This window comes from Botrytis fragariae (assembly GCF_013461495.1).
Source record: "Botrytis fragariae strain BVB16 chromosome Unknown tig00000112, whole genome shotgun sequence".
Taxonomy (NCBI): Eukaryota; Fungi; Ascomycota; class Leotiomycetes; order Helotiales; family Sclerotiniaceae; genus Botrytis; species Botrytis fragariae.
In genome coordinates, this window is record NW_023500997.1 from 996,532 (window position 1) to 1,016,572 (window position 20,041).

The 20,041-nt window shown below is 43.1% G+C and overlaps 3 protein-coding genes across 3 annotated transcripts; 1 reads left to right on the plus strand and 2 right to left on the minus strand.

The window, feature by feature from the left end:
• Positions 1 to 4,717: 4,717 nt before the first annotated feature.
• Positions 4,718 to 9,915, minus strand: Bfra_007869 (uncharacterized protein; the record flags this gene model as incomplete). The annotated part of the gene is made up of 6 exons (XM_037338238.1): positions 4,718 to 6,623; positions 6,674 to 7,614; positions 7,681 to 7,791; positions 7,927 to 7,964; positions 8,454 to 9,782; positions 9,831 to 9,915. 6 exons carry the CDS (start codon positions 9,913 to 9,915, stop codon positions 4,718 to 4,720), a joined length of 4,410 nt encoding a protein of 1,469 aa, XP_037190301.1.
• Positions 9,916 to 11,143: 1,228 nt separating this feature from the next.
• Bfra_007870 (uncharacterized protein) lies at positions 11,144 to 11,438 on the minus strand (the record flags this gene model as incomplete). Its single annotated transcript, XM_037338239.1, has 2 exons — positions 11,144 to 11,235; positions 11,270 to 11,438. 2 exons carry the CDS (start codon positions 11,436 to 11,438, stop codon positions 11,144 to 11,146), a joined length of 261 nt encoding a protein of 86 aa, XP_037190302.1.
• Positions 11,439 to 14,640: 3,202 nt separating this feature from the next.
• Bfra_007871 (putative ph domain-containing protein) lies at positions 14,641 to 19,666 on the plus strand (the record flags this gene model as incomplete). Its single annotated transcript, XM_037338240.1, has 5 exons — positions 14,641 to 14,702; positions 14,808 to 14,942; positions 15,012 to 18,378; positions 18,428 to 19,167; positions 19,217 to 19,666. The coding sequence occupies exons 1-5, from the start codon at positions 14,679 to 14,681 to the stop codon at positions 19,664 to 19,666; spliced, it is 4,716 nt and encodes a 1,571-aa protein (XP_037190303.1). The 5' UTR covers positions 14,641 to 14,678.
• Positions 19,667 to 20,041: the final 375 nt, after the last annotated feature.

The window sequence follows — 20,041 nt, forward strand, 5'->3', positions numbered from 1 at the left end:
TTGGAAACATGATTGAAAAAATGAGAAGAGATGGTTGAAGAGATGGTTGAATTAGATGATTGAAGAGATAATTGAATTAGATGATTGAAGAGATAATTGAATTAGATAATTGAAGAGATAGTTGAATTAGATGATTGAAGAGATAATTGAATTAGATGGCTGAATTAGATGATTGAAGAGATGGTTAAATGAGATGGCTGAATTAGATGATTGAAGAGATGGTTGAAGAGATGGTTAAATTAAATGGCTGAATTAGATGATTGAAGAGATGGTTGAAGAGATGGTTGAGGAGATGGTTGAAGAGATGGTTGAAGAGATAATTGTATAAATGATAAAAGATAATTGAATAGATGTTGAGATGAAGTTTAGAAGATGTGGGAAAAACGAGGTATTTAAGGACTTTGAGAATTAGTGTGGTGATCTGGAAATATCGTTGCTAACTGAATTGAGAGTGTCACAAATTGACAGAATAGAATTCTTTGAACCAGAGACCCAATTATTAATCTGAGCGTTCGAGTTGACTCGGAATCAATAGAACATACTAGAGCTAGAATGATTCGAAATCACACCATCAGAACAGATATGATCTCTGATTTCTAAATAGTAACGATTCGGTTCGTTAGCCGACTCGTTGAATACCAAATGCGGAACTCGGCTGGATGAACCAGTTGATTCAAAATCGATAGTTGAACATGCTACACCTCGATTGATTGGAAATCAGTCGATCAAGACAGATATGACTATCTAATTTTCTATAATCGTAGCGATTCGGCTCCATAGCCGAGTGATGGAGCTCCAGATTCGGAACTCGGCTGGATGTACTAGGCGAGTTTCGTAAGAATTTCAATCACATACTTTATCCGTATACCTGTTCAGATGGAAGATACATGGATTTGTAACAGCCAAGAATGATTTATCATAATCCTAGAGCTTTCCTTCATCACTAAATTTCTGATAATTCCCTACGTTCAATTTTCCCCGCATTTTAGATTCGCATTCACGATTTTTCCACGCAAGGCTATCCTTGGGACACTCCCCAGGTCTCCCCATTAGCTTGAATTGATCAACCGACATATCTGTTCTCAACCTCTAATTTCGTCTTTCTTCGATGCCGAGCCGGTCACACTCCTCATCATGCTCTTCCGTTGCACATCTGGGATTCCCATTGCGAAACACAATCTCGGAAGTACTGGCACCATCCCGCTAGTATTAAGTTGCTCATTTTGTCTCGATAGCTGATCCAGACAGTTATCTAGCTGGGATTCATAGAATTTATTTTCTCTTTACAAGTTACGATAGCGAAATGGTTGTACGTCGAAAGTAAGATAACAAGCGACTATCGTCTAAACTCGTCAATTCCCCCCAGTCCCTAAGTGACCCCTAGTCATAAACCTTAGAAGAAACCACCGTATATCTGTCACCTAATAATAACGTAACGGGAAGGATCTTACAAAGCATTCAGATCACAATAAGAAAACCTCTCACTCTCGTAGAACTCTATCAATCGACCACCCCAGAATCATCTATGATCTTCCAGTTACTGAGTTTCAGATTTCAAAAATGCCTAGATCACTCCCGAATACGATTATCGCATATCTTCCATCTCCTACCTATACTGAGATTCCTATCAATTACTAATTGGTACCCAATCATCCATCCACTACTTTCACCACCAAACTAGGTAAGTTCCAATCTATCACCACCCATCCACTAACTACCCCACTGACTCTTCAGACCTAGCCCAACCCAGCTCATCACACATCCCAGACTCTTCGATCTCCAAGCTTCATCCGAACAATCCTGAATACTGTTCCAATAGAATCTCTTCCGCGAATCTGTAATTTCAAATTCTCTTACAAGGCCATAATTGATTTCTCTTACAAACGATTCAATAGTACGAAGTACGCTTCCACAAGCTAGCAAATATCATTTTGAGTTAACCGAGTATTTTACCTAAGTTCTGACTCATGAATCTGATCAGGAGGTATGGGGAAAAATCTCCTAGGTGGTTTCTTCTCCTGTGCTGTTGTCGATATGCCGATCTATTAGTAGATTCATTTGTCTTGCCTATGTCTGTCATGTTAAGTGAATGGGATGTCAAATTTTCTGATCTAGATCCAATTAGATCTACCATTGCCTATCGATTATCAATCCGATCGACCTAGAGAACAAAAAAATAAAGACACCTGGGCAGTTCAAAAAAATAAGGTTGAGGGATGAGGGGGAAAAAAGGAAAGAGTCAGGGGTAGAATTAACTTTTCTTGCGAATATCATTTGGATACGAAGTAAGGGTCGGATAGGAGATCCGGTGCTTCTACCCCACGCTATTCTCAATCTTCTCTGTCTTCATCTACGTGTCTCGGAAGCAATCATTGGAAATACTCATCTACTCAGATAATAATCTGTATCTACCCTTCGGCTTGGCACAATTGCCGAGTCCAGGACCATAAATCTTCCTGTCGTTTCGTTTTTCCTTTTTTTCATCTCCCTAGCACCTACCTAAACCCCCTACCAAACCTGTTACCTCAATTACGTCCCCTACCCCCATCGCAAACATTTTTATTACACATTTCAATTACAAATCTCTATCCCACATCCCCATTACAAATCTTTAAGATCATCTCCCAATGCGCCACCCTGTCCCAATCCCACAAAGCACTCGCCAAACTCGCGTATCAAAATGAAGTTCAAATCCCTCCTATACTATACTCTACAAGTCCTTAACCCCCTTACCCTAAATGCATGACTATGGTCTTGCCCATTGTTACAATTGCACGTACTTACCAACTCTCCCTTCCTTCGATTCCTTTTCAACCATGGCCCCGAAGTGATCATCTAGAAATATCACATCGTACAAGGATCCCCGCACGTAAATCCTCGTTCACAGACTCACTCCAAGCACTCTCCTCCCCAATACGATTCCACTATACAAGCAAGCTCTACAGTAGATCTTACAAACCCAACCCATCTATCTATCTCCCTATCTATGCGACCAAAAAGCATACCACACACCCATCAAACCAACACCTAAGAAATACATAAACAAAACCACACCATCCAGTCCTCTTACAATTATTTCTCATCTTATAAGTCATTCATCTATTTATCCATCTATTCATCCATTTATTCATCTATTCATCTATCTATCTATGTATCTATCTATTCATTCATGCATCCCTCATTGTCTTCCTCTTCAAACTCTAGACTCTCATTTATAGATTCCCTCTTTCCTCCCTATTCCATATTCCTAACATCCAACTACCTACCTACCTACCTACCCAATTACACCAATAAGCCTACTCATCTCAACTCAACTCATATTTCACCCCCAATTATCATCTCCTCATCTCTTATTCCAAACTACTTACCTCCCTCCCACCAATAAAACACAAAACACAAAACATCACCTGCACCAACCAGAAATTCCCTGAATATCGTTCTTTCTATCCTTCCCCTCTTCCTTCCCTTCCAATATCTCCCCTCCACAATCCTCCATACTCACCACTCACCATTTATTACTCACCAATCACTATTCACCACTCACCACTCACTACATCCCCCTCACTCATCCCAAACAAACAAAATACAAATTCCCACCCTAAATCCCTCATTTCAAACAAGTAAAATCAGCCAGCACTTATCATTATACCATACATTCCACCGTAAATTACACCGTACATTCCAACTACCAAGAATAAGGACCGAGAAAGATCAGATAAGAATAGAGAGAATACAAATCAGAAATCATATTAAAGTCCACATATATTCCCCATACATTCCACTCAGACCCATCCCAAGGCATCTAGATAGTCAAATGATTAGACAATCAAATAATTAATCTCCAAAGAAACCAGCAATCAGAACTTTGTGGAGAAGTTGAAGAAGAGAAGAGAGGGAAGTGATATAAGAGATAGTAGATAGTGGATTGTAAATAAATAAATAAATAAAGTGATATAATATAATATAACATAATATAACGTAACATAGTAAATTTCCATCTTTCGGATTCTGTAGACTGTGAGTTTTCATATCTATTTATATATATACATATTACATCCCACCTCGCACATCCCGTTTTGCATATGTATCTCGCATATCCCACCTCACATGTACGTATATACAGATATATATCAAGTTCTTATTCTATTCCATTAATCCAACCCAATCCAATCCAATCCAATCCAGTCCAATCCAATCCAGGCCAAATCAAATAAATCAACAATACAACAATACAACACCATAACCACATACACAATAACATTTCCATTCTTTAAATATTCAATCTTCTCTTTTGTTTAGGAATACAAACAAATGAGCAAATAAGCAATTGAGCAATTGAGTAACTAACCAAAGTATAATTTCAATATTCAGAATAATCCAATATCCAATATATTCCTATCTACTGACCTATCTACTAACCTATCTACTGACCCATCTCTATCTATATATCCACACAACAAATTTATACTATACAAACTCTGTTAGAGTAATAAGTAAGCAAGCAAGCAAGCAAGCAAACAAGCCGAGTTGATTAATATCAATGCTTTACAATGAATGAATGAGAAAAGGTATCATATTCACTAACTAACTAACTATATTTCTTTCTATCTTTCATCTTTCTTTCTTTCCTTCTCACTCACTTCTTCTTCCTCTCTTGCCCTATCTTCTTCAATCTACTTATCACCCCCCCCCCCCCAATCAATCAACTACCAAAAATCTAAACAAACTTAACCTCCCCAAAAAGTCCCGCTCTAACCTGCACCAACGCCGCCAACTCCAACAAAAACTCCTGCAACACAATAACATTCGTCAGAATATGACTTACGCTTACCTTTTTATCTTCTTTCTCTCCCTCTGCATCCATCACTACCTCCGTCTCTCCCTCCTTCATCTCCTCCTTCCCCTGTGAACCGCCACTCCCCTCCATCCCACTGCCATCCATCTCAAAATTCTCCACCAAAGTTTTACTTTCCACCGCTCCATCCTTCGTTTCCGAAGCTTCCGCTTCCACTTCCGCTTCCACTTCCACTTCCCTCTCACCCCTATCCCCACTCTCCCCCATCCTCTTTTTAGCAACCTTGAGATCTGGAAACGGTATCGCCACCACCTCATCTCTCTTAACCCTCTCCGGGATCCCCACTCTCCTATTCAAAATCCCCTGATCAATAGCCGCAAATGCCGCTGCCTGACTAGGCACAACAACTCTCTCCCTCCTCTCCTCCTCCTGACTTCTCGTTTGTGAACTCCCTCTACTGGGTGATTCCGCACTCGATAGAAATTGAGGTGGCGGATTCAACGTACGATTTGTAGGAGTAGAGAATCCATGACTCCCACTCGCACTTCCTTGTTCACGATTTGGATTTGCCGGACGACCGCGAGTTTGTGGAGACCCTGATCTAGAAGGAGTGTTGAAGTCCCCGGAGAAGATACGTTGAGCTACTTTATCGAGGGCTGATTGACGAGGGGGTGATTCTGTGTGAGCGGATGATTCACGGTAACTTCTAGGTCGATGACGAACTGGAGTGGTCATAGATGCTGCTTGTTGGAACGCATCACGACGTTGTTGAAGTATATCCTCAAATCGAGGAATTTCGGTTCGATAACTATTAACTTGATCGACCAACGTATCAAGTCTGGTAAGTAATTCGGGTTTTGGTGTTTCTGACCATTTGAGACGACGTTGTGTTAGTTTTAACGCACGAATTTGTGCCTTCTCCAAAATTTCATCCGGATCTCCTATGTTAGCGAGAAGAAGATCGTCCACAATTTCATCAGTTCTACCTTCTTCAGATTCTTCATATACATATTTCGAAGGGTCAGGTAGAAGCCATCCATCAACACTCATATAACCACATGTGGCCAAATCTATAATTGCGGCCGTCAAAGAAAGGTTTGTTTCGACCGAATTCATGAAAAATGTCGACAAAATATCGAGTAAAGTCATAAGAACCGGATCTTCAGGTCTCAAAGTATGTGGACGAATATCTCTCGGCGCACCAGGAATTGTCGCCTGAGAACCTGGAAATTTAGAAGTTCCGCTAGCTGATTTAGGCGCAACAAGCGCAATGGAACAGGAGTGACTTTCCAAGGTATTCATACTATCTTTGATATGATTCTCATAAACATCATCAAAGTTATCCTCGCCGCCCAGATCCTCGGCCATTGTGAGTAAACACTCAATCTCTCTTTCATGAGCTGCAATAGAACGTTGCGGTCCGTCACCCAATACATGACCTGTTCGAAGTAGTGTGGTCACAGCGTATCGATGATGTCGTTTCAAAATAACGGATAAAAGCTGCAACGTAACGGTTACAGTCTGTGAACTTTTTGATCGTAAACTGCCTAAAATAAGATCCACCAGATTGTATAATGCAGGGGCACCTCCTTCTACTTGCAGAGCAACTAGAGTTGCAAGATCTAAAGACTTTCGTTTCCTCGCTGCGCTCACAGAAGCTTTCGAGCCTGAAGGCGCTGGTGTGGTATCAGGTAAAGCGAGAAGGTAATGAAGGATAAGATGAATCATATCAGGATGATCTAAAGATTCTAGAATCCGTCGTAAATATGTCAATACTGCAACCGATGAACCTCCATCGACATCTGAAGATTCGAGTAAAGATGGATATCTATTACAGACATTAGTTTTAGTAGCCAAGGAATGACAAAGAGTCCATACAGTAATTGTTGTAGAAAGATGACCTGAAAGTGCTCCAGAAGTGTCTGTTTCACCTCCATAGATTTGCAATGATTCAGAACATCCTGCCAGAAGACCAAATGTGAAAGGAACGTTTCCATATGCGATTGATAGTCCTCATCGACCGAGCTCACAATCTCATGTGTAGTAAGAGGATGCCGATAATCCGAAAGAGCTAGAACAGGAGGTAATGCATCCGGAGGATGATCAATAACAAGTTTTCGACTGAGCTGACTGTAAAGAGCACCAAGTCCCGTAGCCATGAGAGTAGCCAAATCACTCTCAACAATCCATTGCTCCAGTGCCACATCATTCGATGCCGCTTCGATAATATAAAGAAGACCTGTCCTCGCAAAATCACCACATCTCCCTTCCTCATGAATGTAATCAATCAACAGATAGAATAGTTGAAAATCCTCCTTGTGTGTCTTTCCCGCAAACTTCTCATGCGGATCCGCCGTATATCCCTTTGCAACATCCTCATCTCTTCGTTGCGAAGTAAACCAAACCGGCAAAATTTCCGGGTCAAGTCTGATCTTGGTCGTGATATTGAATGACAGCTCCACCACCTCGACCGCCAATTCCGAACCCAGATTGATATTATTCGACCCGGTAATCCGAATCAATAAATTCATAAGACTTTTGGCAAAGACATCATTCTCGACGAAATTCTCCTCCTCGCTATCAAGCAACGCAGCAAAGAGAGATACCGCCTCCCTAATAATCCCCTCATTATACGACGTCGTAGCTATCTTCCCAATCGAGATGTAGATTTGTTTTTCCGCCGCGAAAGCTATGCAAGGATGTGGTAAAGGACGACGAGACTCATCGCCGAGCACTCGAGTGATTTCAGACAGACAAATGCGTATTTGTTCCGCAGCGTCATAGTCTCGAGACAGATCTGTCGCATTGCGCCATAATTGCTACACGATTTGCTGATTAGCTCTCCCTTCTCACCGTCCCCCACATTCGCAGAAGAGCACGCTTACCAAAAGACGATTATATTCCCTCTTGAACCTCGCCAGTCGTTTTTCCGGATTGTTCAACGTTACCTTGCTGCCAGCTGGCGCGAGCGATGTGCCCGCTATCAAGCGTTGCCACTGTTTATCGAAAAGAAATATCAGTAACTGCACTCTCTCATCTAGAGATCTATCTCTTTGCACAGATCAAGATACGATGTCATATCATATACACAACAAACTCCCTCACACCCAAAAGAAACCGCGCAAACTTACAAAATCCATGACTTTGGAGGAGGCATCATTCATATCACCTTAACAAAAGCTATCGCATAAAAAAGTCCGAGAGATAGTAGCCGACGCGATCTGGTGAAACGCGCCTGCAACTTAGATGCGGGAGTTTAATTCTTAGTCAGCAAAGTTTGATATCGTTATCAGGAGTGAGTCAAGTGACAGTGAAATATACAAAGGATGGTGAACGTGGAGGGGCTTATGAATTAATGAGGAGCAATGCGATTTCAAGTATATCTGCATATTTCATTTCCCCCTTTTCAATCTGGTAGTAAGTACCCTTATGATGACGATGCAGATCATAATTTTTTGACCCACCTCCTATGCCAAGAATATCATAACACATAATGCCCAAACTAGATCTTATGCAAAACGTACGATACGATACATCGTATATAACTTCAAGTTTTTAAATACATAGCTAAGTACAAATAATATATATACAGAATGTCCTTCAAAAGTTCCTCTACAATAGAATGTCTAACCAAGTCCAATCCGTCTCATTTACAAACCCAGAGCCCCAACCAAACCCACCAAAATCGTACTACCCAACCACACAATATCAGTCTTCCTCCCTAGAATCCCCTCAGACGTCTTCGAACTCTGCACCACCCCCGCAACTGTGCTATCAGCCAACGCTGGTATCGTTGTTGTTCCAGTCTGAGCCCCCAAAACCCCCTCTGAAGTACTCGTACTAGCCCAATCCATAACCACCACAATTTTTCCTAATCCTCCTCCACTAATTGCAGATGTAGTTGCACTTCCTGCCACCGTCTTATTCTGTACCATTGTTTCATCACCCGCCATTATATAGAGGGAGGTTGTAGATGCAGTGCTTGATGCCTTGGAAACGGAAGAGGGTGTTTCGACCGGCGTCGAGGTAATTGTGTTTATGACGGCTGCGTTCACTGCCGAAATTGTTGTTTGGATGCTTGATAATATTGCTGCTTTGGTACTTGTAGTAGTGGAGGTTTTAGTGATTGAGCGAGTGAAATATGAGGTCGTAGTATGAGTCGAAGTAGTGGACGATATTATAGATGATGCGGATGTTGATGATTCAGCTGTCTCGCTGGTTGGACTTGCAACAATATCGGTACCATAGTTCGCACTCATAATTGATGTAGTAGTGATAGTAGCTGTGATTTCATTAAAGGGGACAAAGGCGGTAGGAACACCTCGTCCAGCACCCAGTTTACAATTTCCAAGGTTTGTTAGGGTGTCTGATTTATCTGATGCGGCATAACTAACCATCCAATTACGCAACTGTGTTGGCAATGTTGTTGAGAAAGCTCCTGGTGAGTTCCAGCCGTAGTTTGTATCTTCGTCGGCAAGAAAGAACCCGGAGGGATAAGGAGAAATTTCATCGCCAGATGAGCTTTTGATGTCACTCGGACGAGGGCATGCGTATGAGCCATACTTTGTTGTCGGTGATGCAGTTGCATATATGACATCTGTATATACCCAAACAGGTGTTGGCGATTCATAGACTGTTCCATAAGGATCGGTGAAAGCGGTACCATGAATGAAGGTTGTCTCGGCTCCGTAAACCCCCAAATCAGTCCCAATAATGGTTGTAGGAAGACCATTAATGGATGATCGCGTTATGGGTTTCGATGGGGCTGTAAAGTTTGTAGGAATGGTCTGAATACTCGTAATGGCTGTGTCGTCATATTTGTATACGATAGTAGAGACAGTGGCTACAGTAACATTGATGCTTTCAGAATACCATAGAACTTGGCCGACTTGAAATGACGAGAGATAGCAGCATTCGAGACTGGCTTCAAGAGTGGTGGTCGATGCTTCGGAACTCGTTGATGTTTCATTGTATGAGATAGAGGCCGCTGCTTGATGTCAGTTTTGAACAATGAAGTAGTTTATGAACGACCTACTTCTCTTTGGGAGTTGCCTAACGCCATATGCCTGTGTTGCCCATACTGATATTATCAACAGAGTGGTTCGGATTGAAATTTTCATGATGAGACCGAACAGAATTCCAGGCCCGAAGGATGAAAGATAAAAAGGTCTCGAGCATGGCTAAAATACGGAGCAGATTTGTGGTATTTGAGAGAGCAGAGACAGGGCTGAGTTCTAGGTCACCAACTTCATCTCGAGGGCAAGAACGTCGGGTCGCCCCGCAATTTGGGCTGTTGGCGCCTACAAACCTCATCAAGTAATTTACGAATCCGAATATCTGGCGCGTAGCGCCTCAGCCTTGGAGGAACATTGAAATGACTGGAAAATATAGGCTTGGGGAATCTCTTACAAAAATAGAGATCGAGAAAGGCTGATTTCTTAATCCCTATGTCAACTTTGACACGAAGGATACTTGGCACCCCCATCAGAGCTTCGTTTCTGAAATATGCCGGTTGCAAAATCTTCGAATATTTGATTTCGAGCACATGTTCATAAAGTTTTCAACGTTTCAAGCGTTTCTGACATTAAGAACAAATCGAGATCATAAGGGAGGCTGTAAAGTATACTTCTTTCAAGAGTTATAAAGTAAAAATTTTGAAACTTTGAAGATCATAATCAAAAAGACACATCGTCACTTTCACTTGCAAGGTGACTGATCTTGTAGGACTTTTTCCTGGGAACAGATTGATGACTTTTCTTGCGTAATGATGAGTGTTCTCCAAGCAGCCTTTGAGAGAAATCTCAAAGATCAAAGTATAGCACACTCAACTAGGGGCATAGCAATACAGCTTCTCAAATTCTCAAACCATTCGTTGTCAAATTCACGGGTTGAAAAGTTCTCGACCTTTGACAGCCCAGGCAGATTTGCTTCAGGAGATGGCAAGACTTGTCCAAGTAGAGTGGGGTAGACGCGTCTAGTAGTGTCGTGATGAATAGATGAAGCGATGCAGTTTCGATGTGATCAGAACATAAGAAAATGAAGTCGTCGGGATTCAATGCCTGTTTTACAGATGTGACCGCACGAAAATAGAGTGATCTACCCAAGTACCTAATCCGAAACCAGCTAGCTTTTTGCCTTTAGACGCCCAAGAAATGCGGAGACGAATCTTGGTACAGATCACCCATCACTTCTTCCCTTGCGATCCTAGGTGACTTCCCGTGCTTTACCATAAAACTCTGATGATACCCCTGACAAGTATATCATATTTCGAAGAAATTCATTCAAACTTCCCATGCATGGAAAATATGTGTACAGAAATTGCCATCTCTTCTCTTGCTTCGTCATTCATCATTTCTTTCCAAACCTTAACAATAAGGTCATCCGTGGCACCCAATGTGATTTATACACATGACTTGTGGGTAGAGACACGTTGAACTCAACTGAAATGAGTTTATTGAAATTAATGAAACGAACCGAGACCGATACTGGGTGGGTATGAGCGAAAAGCTATTTTCAGTTGGAGGATCGGATCACCGTCGTCACCCGAGGCTAAATCATGGAGACTGCTAATATCACGGAATGCTCGGGTCGCCTTTGGTTCATTGCAGATATATTTGAGGTGTGATGGGCAAGTTTCATACATAATTTTCTCGTGTCAATTCTCCTGATTAGACTTGTCGAGGTCCGTCCCATGGTGCATAGCTTGGTTTCTAAAGTGTCATGGCGAACTACATAATTTTTGTGAGAATTTTATGAGCGTCTGTCTGGGTTTACATCAATAGGAGTTTGATTTTGAATCCAGCAGCGGTCGCGGTTCCCGATAAATGAATACTCAGGTACGGTACCGATGATCCTGTCCCATTGATGATAGACGAGAAGAAGCACCCCTAAACAGGTGCCATTAATGCTGTGTCTGAAATATCGGTCAAGCTTGCAGATGGTATATGCCGTGAATTGCATGATCGTTTGCAAGATGTCTTTTCCTAGATTTTCGAAAAGGGTTGCAGAGGAAAGGAAAAGACGGAAAAGGAAGGAGGACTGCGTGTAACCAAAGCCGATTCAATCGATATTACCAGATCTACCAATCTCCCCGATAATGAAAGTTATGCCCCATAGCCTGGGAGCTGTTTTAGGATATGTGGTTCTCGTATGCAAGAGACATAATCATCGACCTGCGAGCTCCACCTTGAATGATATATTATCCGGAGCCATGACCATTGCTTTCGGAGCGTTTGCGCATATCCGGTTGTAAGAATGGTCACTGGAGTCTGGAAATAAAAGAATGCCCCTTTGTAAATCAGTCATTATGAAGACATCTTGGGGTTCTTTATCGAAACCGCCAACAGTCGCCCGAGAGCAAGGAAGAGGTTTTGAAGCTGGGCAGAATGCACAAATGATAGGGTGAGAATGAATGTCGGTTGTTGTTTTTTGTTTGTGGTTGCTGTTGTTGTTGCTATCGAAACATCGATCTCGGTAACCAGTTGAATGTTGCAATTGAAGGCAGGGAAGTTCCTAGTCGCTGGACGGCTGTCATCATCAGCTGAGTTGGGATGAGGGGTAGATTGATGGGTGGAAACGGAGCTATTTTCATCTCTATTCATGGATATAGCTTCGGAAAATTAAGAGAGATCTTGTTTTTGGAGGTATTGTATATATGTGTGTATGTGTGTATGTGTGTATGTGTGTATGTGTGTATGTGTGTATGTGTGTATGTGTGTGTATGTATATGTGTGTGTGTATGTATGTATGTATATGTGTGTGTATATATGTGTATATGTATGTATATATGTATATATGTATGGATATGGATGGATATCGTAACAGACACGGGAGAGATATTATTGATATATTGATAGATACATCAACAGATACTAGGTAAATCGATATATTACCTACGGCGCACAAATGATAATCATTACCTTGATGCAAGCACTGGCGATATGTAGGTCAGATATACGATAGCGAAAACAACCTATGAGAGAGTCGCATGCATGAAATTATGATATGTATGTAGGTATACCGGTCTGTAGTCTGTCGCATGTCGTATGTACGAAGCACTGGGTTGCATCATTCTTCTTACATCGTCCCCAGTCCCTACCTAGCACGTACTTATTATACCTCCATGAATGATAAGCTGCTGATAGTGGAGCACAGCGCAGTGCGGAAAGCGTCCCTTCTTCTTTGTTTACATTGCACACGGATTCTTCACGATGAAGCCACCCACCAATGATTTCCACATCGTGAATGCCGTCTTGTTATACTGGAGACGACGGGGTGGATGGTTCATGAAGCAACACATAGTACCTCCCTGGATCGTTTGTATGTGTGCGATATTATTCGATATTATCCTCTGTCTGTCTGTCCTGCTGCAGGAACACAGACAATCCAAGGAACAAATCGCATTGTGTGAATTGTATGCTTTTCTCTTTCATAATTGTCGATGGATCAGATACACAGACTCGAATATGCTACCTTGCTCCAAACAGTCGAAAGGTCTCAAATATATCCATGGATGGATTCACATTGGGACTTATTTGGAACTTTAGCTATCAGTTGGAGCGACAATTAACTTTACTGAACCAATCATCGGATGATATCTTTAATTTCATTTGAATTCTAGTGCGGGGCGTGGAAGACTTCACTAGGATTAGGGGTTATTCAAGGTTTCTCATTTTCACACCTCACTCACGCTAGGCATCAAGTAGTCGCTATTGTATCTTGCTTCACTCTCACACTCACACTCGTCGTACTCATAGTGCCCATAGTGCTCATAGTGCTCATGCTAGGAGGATACTGGAAGACTGCAGACCACGACTAGGGAGAGAGGCTTAGGTAGGTACGGAAGTAAGAAAGGAAAGGAAAGAAAAAAGGGAGCACGGTTGCTAGAGCGACGCGTCTAAATATCCACCCCTGCCACACATACCCAAAGAGAAAAAAAAAAGTTACCCAACTCAGCACTTTCAAGCATAATAACAATAGAAATAGTAATAATAATACTAATACTAATACTAATAATAATAATAACAAGTCAATAATGATAATAAGAGTAAACAAGAATTTATTTATGGCCAACTTGTTATTCTTCTTCTTATTATTATTATTATTACTATCATCCGGTTTTATTCAATTGCCCGTTTCTTCCATTATTCTATTACAGGTAATAGAGTACATCCATCCATCATCCATCCATTTCCTATCCCATCCCATCCCAATCCATCCCATCCCATCCCATCCCATCAAAATCACAAAAAGTCAGCCCCATACAATTTTATACTCTTCTGTCTTCTCTCCTCCTCTCCTCTCCTCTTCGCTCCTCTCTCCTCTCTCCTCTCCCTCCTACCAGTCAACCAGTCCAGTCCAGTCAGTGATAACATAATCGGTCCCGGTACGGCAATCTTTTGTTGATACACCCCTTCAACGCCCTCGCTCCAAAACAACATCCAATTACTTCACTCTCTTTCTTCTAATTTATTCTTCTTTGCGGTACCTGTACTTGCAAACCATCTTCCTCAAGATAATTCTTTTCCGAGTCCATAACGACCTCCGCTTTCTCCTTTTTTAATATTGAAGCTCCTTTTTTTTTAATCTCCCCATTAAATCAAACAGTACAGTATTCAAGGCGGGAGTGAATCTCTCCTTCGTAACCCCATTCAACAAATCAACTTACACATTCGTTCTATCTTAACCACTATAAAACTATCTACCAGGTACGCGCATTCCTCGCGTCTGATAACGAGAAGGCCTGCTTGCTTTTTCATCAACATTGTCATTTGTCCAAAATCCCACATTCCACAAATATACATCTGGCTACTGCAAGGTGATTATCCTTCTCCACAACGACACATTCGGGGTTTTTGGGGGTGGAAGTTGGTGACTTGAGGAGATGTCTTCTTCGTCTTCGCAACCGGTAAGCGCACACATCGATAGATAGATTTAGATGATAGAGCGCGTTGAGGGCCATGCTGTTGTTGTCATTGCAAGATAAACATGAAATCTAATATTTACAATGCAGGTTCCTCCACTGAGGATTCAAAAAGGTTCCATATCATCTGGATCACCAGTCAAGACTTCTACACCGCGACCACTTTCAGAGCTAGCTCCAACAGCTCAAAGGCGGAATTCTCCAAGTTATAAGCAAGCCACAAAGGTAAGAATTCCCTGTGTCTATTTTCAGCAGTTCTTTCTCTCGGAGATTTAAAAGCTAATCCTGACGTAGAAGATGAGTCTCAATCTCAATGGAGATTCGTCTCCATTCCAGTCCTCCCCGTTCACTTCCGCCGAAGGCTCCTCTCCCCATCTCTTCTGGCAAAACCGTGATCCAGGCACACCAAATCGAGTCGGCACGGAAAATGTGTTCAAAGATTCTTCGATATCACCAACAAGAAAATCTTCAATCGAACGTCTACAGCGCGCGTCGCGTGTTAAGAACAGCACCATGTACGCAAGGGAGCAGAAACTCGAATACGACCCTATGTCAATACCTGTTGTTGAGAGACCATTGGCGAAGAACATACAAGGCAATGCTTATGGAGGAAAAGGGCTGGAAGGGTTTAGATCGGAGCAAAATCGACCATATAACCACATGAAGACGGATAGTAAAAGCAGTATTTCACTGGCCAGTCCGCCGCCTCTGAGCCCGAACAGAGAGCCCTTGAAGGTGGCAGCAACAAACGGTCTACGATCACCCAGCAGAGATCAAATTTCTCCCACGAAATCCTCCATGGCAACTAGTCGATTTACTGGCAAGGCACTTTACGATCCAGAGCACAATACTTTTGGCGATGAAGATTCGGGTGATGAGAGAGAACGAGAGCTTCCACCTGGACGAAGTTTACACAGACATGCGAAGAGTGTTACTTTTGATGTAGCTCCTCCACAGATCAACGAGTACGAATTAGCTACACCTGATATATCATCTATTGGAACAGGTTCTCGGGAGAATAGTTATGATTCCGAGGAGGATGACGAAGAGGATCTTTACTACCATGACAACGGGCTTGAACAAGATGATAGCTTCGATGCTTCTCTTGAGGATATTGAAAAGACACCAGTTGTTGGACCGGATGACTGGAGACATCCCAGCCCGAGAAATAGCTATGGTCAAGGTTCTGGTTACTTCGATGATCCATTTGACGGTCCAGATGGTAGTCCAAGGCCTGATGCTCGTCCTTCATCCTCGGCTGGGCGTCCTAATGGGACACGCAATGATTCGTTAAACTCAAATGGCGAACATCGACCACTACCACCTCTACCCGGTATGGCTGCCAATGACCGAAGGGGCTCAGCCTCCTCGGGTATTGAGCGTGGAGCAACGAGTTCACCGAGAAACCTGCCTACGCCACCTCCTCCCACTTCTATCAGCAAAGCAGATCTTCAAGGAATGAACGGAAACAAGCTGACTTTGGAGGAAAGATTGCATTTGATGATGATTCAGGACGATGATCGGCCAAAGTCTTCTGAAGGTAGACCCAAATCTGCCGAGAGAGAGGAGCAACGAGAACGTCGCATGCGTCGTGCAGGAGCACGTAAGAGTCAAACACCGGAACGAGAGGCCCAGCCCATCAAAATTCATGAAGATAAAGAAGACCGAGAAGATCATGAAGATGAAGATGCATTGGATGATCTTCCAGGATTGGGTTCGTATCAATTACCACCTCGCATCTCACGAGAATCAATTTTGAGAAAGGTCAATGGCCAGGAACCATTTACTAGGGAGTCAGATTACAATTTGGAGTCGCCTCTACCTAGCTCAAGTCCCGAACGTCCAAGCACTGCTGAAATGGCACATATTGACCCCGACACTCCTATTCCATCTACGGAGGATTCTTTCGTCGAATCAGCAGACGAGGATGACGAGGATGACGAAAATAGCATCTTGATCAAATCCGAGGCTGGAGACGATGAAGGAGTTGACATGTATAATCTTCCTGACATGTATCAGCGTACCGAATCCGGAATGGAGAGTCATCAGACTGAGAGTGAAGTTGGGACGGTGGATGATTCTGAATTGGAGAGCCATTATTCCGATGAAACATCTTCCGAAATGCCACTTCATGAAAGTCCACAATTCCAATCGAATAGCGTTCCAGAGGAGGATGGTCCACCAACTCCAAGAAACATCAGCCCCTCTAGTATCTCATCGGATCCGGCAAAGGAGAACAGAAGAATATCCCTGCCAGAGTTTTCAGGACTTCTCGCCGATAATACAGACTTGAGTCTAAGTCTGAGATCTTACATGACACCATCCCCTGAACCTCAAAACGAAAAGGAGAGAAAGGTCTCTCAGATGTCAGAGGCACATGAACATCTGCAAGGATCCAAAACACCAGAGGCGGACGATGAAGTTGTGCACCAGGCACCAATCAATGAGCGTAAAGAAAGTGTGGCGGAAACTGAACCAGAGACTGAAACAGAGACTGAGGGAGAGACTGATGCAGAGACCGAGGATGATACTCCAGAGCCACAGCAGATTGTTCCCGAGCCTCAAGAGGAACCTGCTCCTATGTCGCCACTCAAGAAAATGGTTTCACGTCCAGAATATGATGGATCTGAATGGGGACCACAAGAAGATGATGATGAGGAGGAAATGTCAGAGTCAGATTCAGTAATTCATCATCCAGTTGATGAGCCAATTGATCATCCATTCAGAGCATCTTTGGATCAACCATTTAGATCGTCGATTGATCAGCCCTTCCAGCACCCATTCATTAACCCTCCTAAGATCTCTCCTACACCACCACCACCCTCAGATTCTCCTGGTATTCCCGAAACAGTAGCTACTATCAAAGCCCGAAGCGGATCCAAACTCAAGACAAGGCCATCCGTAACACCTTCTGACCTAGCAGCCATGCGTGAAGCTCGACGTCAAGTCAGTGGGGCGGGTCCTGTCGTTCCCCCAATCCCCCAGCGACACCGCAATCGCCCTTCATTAAATGGAGAGCAAGACCCCGAGGATGAGGATAATGATAACGATGATGATAATGATGCGGAGAGGGGTACCATTCAGCGAGCTCCCAGCTTCAAAAAGCGAAGTCTCACACTAGACATCGGCGGTGATCTTGGACTTAACTTGGAGTCAGATTTCGACCGGGTCATTGAATCTTCAAAGGTAGCATATGATTTAACTTCTACTCACCCGACTTTCCTTACTGGTGGACCTGGACAAGCGTCCGAATCGTATAACCTAACCGAAAAGAATGATCATGCTAACAGGAGTCCACGACAGCGAGGATATTTAATGCGACAAAATACCAAAGTAGTTGTTGCTAGCAGCGATGAAAGAGAACCACGGAATACCAAATCAGTCGGAAACTCACCTACTAAACCAGATAATCGACCACAGTCTTGGGTCGTTGAACCATGGAACGGTTCTCGCAGAAGCAGCGCTCGACCTTCCAGTCCACGCAAGAAGCCTCCAACTGGTCCAGTCCCTCCAATGCCGGGTCATGAAAGTAATGCCACTGGCTTAGGTATCGTAACAGAAGGTCAAGTTGCAGAGCCTGCATCTGATGAAGCTAGTGAGCGAGGGAGGTTGTTCGTGAAAGTCATTGGAGTGAAGGACTTGGACCTCCCCTTACCCAAAAGTAAGTCCCCACTTAATCATTACCTTTTGATAAACTAACATGAGATTAGATGAACGATCATGGTTCAGTCTGACTTTAGACAATGGTGTGCACTGTGTTACTACAGCATGGTTAGAGTTGGGACGAAATGCTCCTATTGGACAAGAATTCGAACTTGTTGTGCCAAATGAGCTTGAGTTCCAATTAACATTGAATGCAAAACTCGAGAAGCCACCACCACCAAAGCGCGCCCAAACATCTCCAATCAAGGCATCAAAACCATCAAAACCTTCGACTTTCAGCCGAGTGTTTGCTTCACCAAAGAAGAGAAAGGAACTTGAGATGAGGCAAAAGGAAGAAGAACAACGCATTGCACAACAAAAACAACAAGACGCTCAAGCATTGAAGAAATCATCACAGCCAACTGCGTGGGATCTCCTCTCACCGCTTGCTGCCGCAGATGGTAGCTTTGGTAGATCTTATGTTTGTCTAAAGGATCATGAGACTCGCTGCTTCGGAAGACCTTATAATGTCGACGTGGCTGCTTTCAATGAATGGGCTACTGAAGAGGTCAGTCAATCGTCGAGTGTCATGAGCAAACGTAGCGTTCCTCCCCCAGTTCGAAAGCGCGCTCCCTATACCATTGGAAAATTACAGCTACAGCTCCTTTTCGTGCCAAAACCAAAGGGTGCAGGTGATGATGACATGCCCAAGAGCATGAATGCTTGCATCCGCGAGATGAAGGAAGCCGAACTTGAGGTTGCTAGACAATTCGAGGGCCACCTGAGTCAACAAGGTGGTGACTGTCCTGTAAGTTTTTTCCGCCCACATAATCTGATCATTGCTAACACACTTCAAGTTCTGGCGTCGTCGTTTCTTCAGATTATCAGGAAGCAAACTCACAGCTTACCACGAGTCAACCAGGCAACCTCGTGTCACTATCAATCTTGCAAACGCCAATAGACTGATTGATGATCGAAGAGCACTAACACAAAAGGAAACTACTGCCAAATCTGGTAAACGTCGCAAGTCTGGTTTCGCTGAAGATGAGGAAGGTTACATGTTTGTCGAAGAAGGTTTCCGTATTCGATTCAACAATGGTGAAGTCATTGATTTCTATGCAGACTCACCAGCCGATAAAGAAGCATGGATGTCTGTTCTCGACCCTTGTGTAGGAAAAGAGCGTGCAGGTGGTAAAGGTGGTTGGTGCGAGATGGTTCTCAAGCGGGAAGAACATATAATGAGAAAAGCTTCCGGAGCTTCGGGCAAGGGCCGATCACATTCGAGAGTTAAGAGTACCATCTTTTGATCTCTCTTAGCGCCTACTCCGTCGGTTTACGTCGCCTTCACAACAACTGAAAGGGGTTTTCCTTTTCTTGTATTACTTTCTGCCCGGGCGGCCTCCATTCTATTTCGGCAAAATATTGTTTCTTCTCGTGCGAATTCGACTAGAAGTAGATAAAAAGTTATGTCAATATGATTGACAAACACGTGCACCATTTTTGTTTTATACGTCATCTTTTGATATGGAAGCGAGCGGGTTCATGGTTGGGGTGGGGGGAAGTGGGAGCATAATTCTTGACTTTTTCGTCTCATTTGCGTTTTCACAACTGCGTTTGTAAGATTTCTGGTTTGAGTAGTCTTAGCTAGTTTTTTCTTTTGGCATGCGAAGGCAACAAACTTA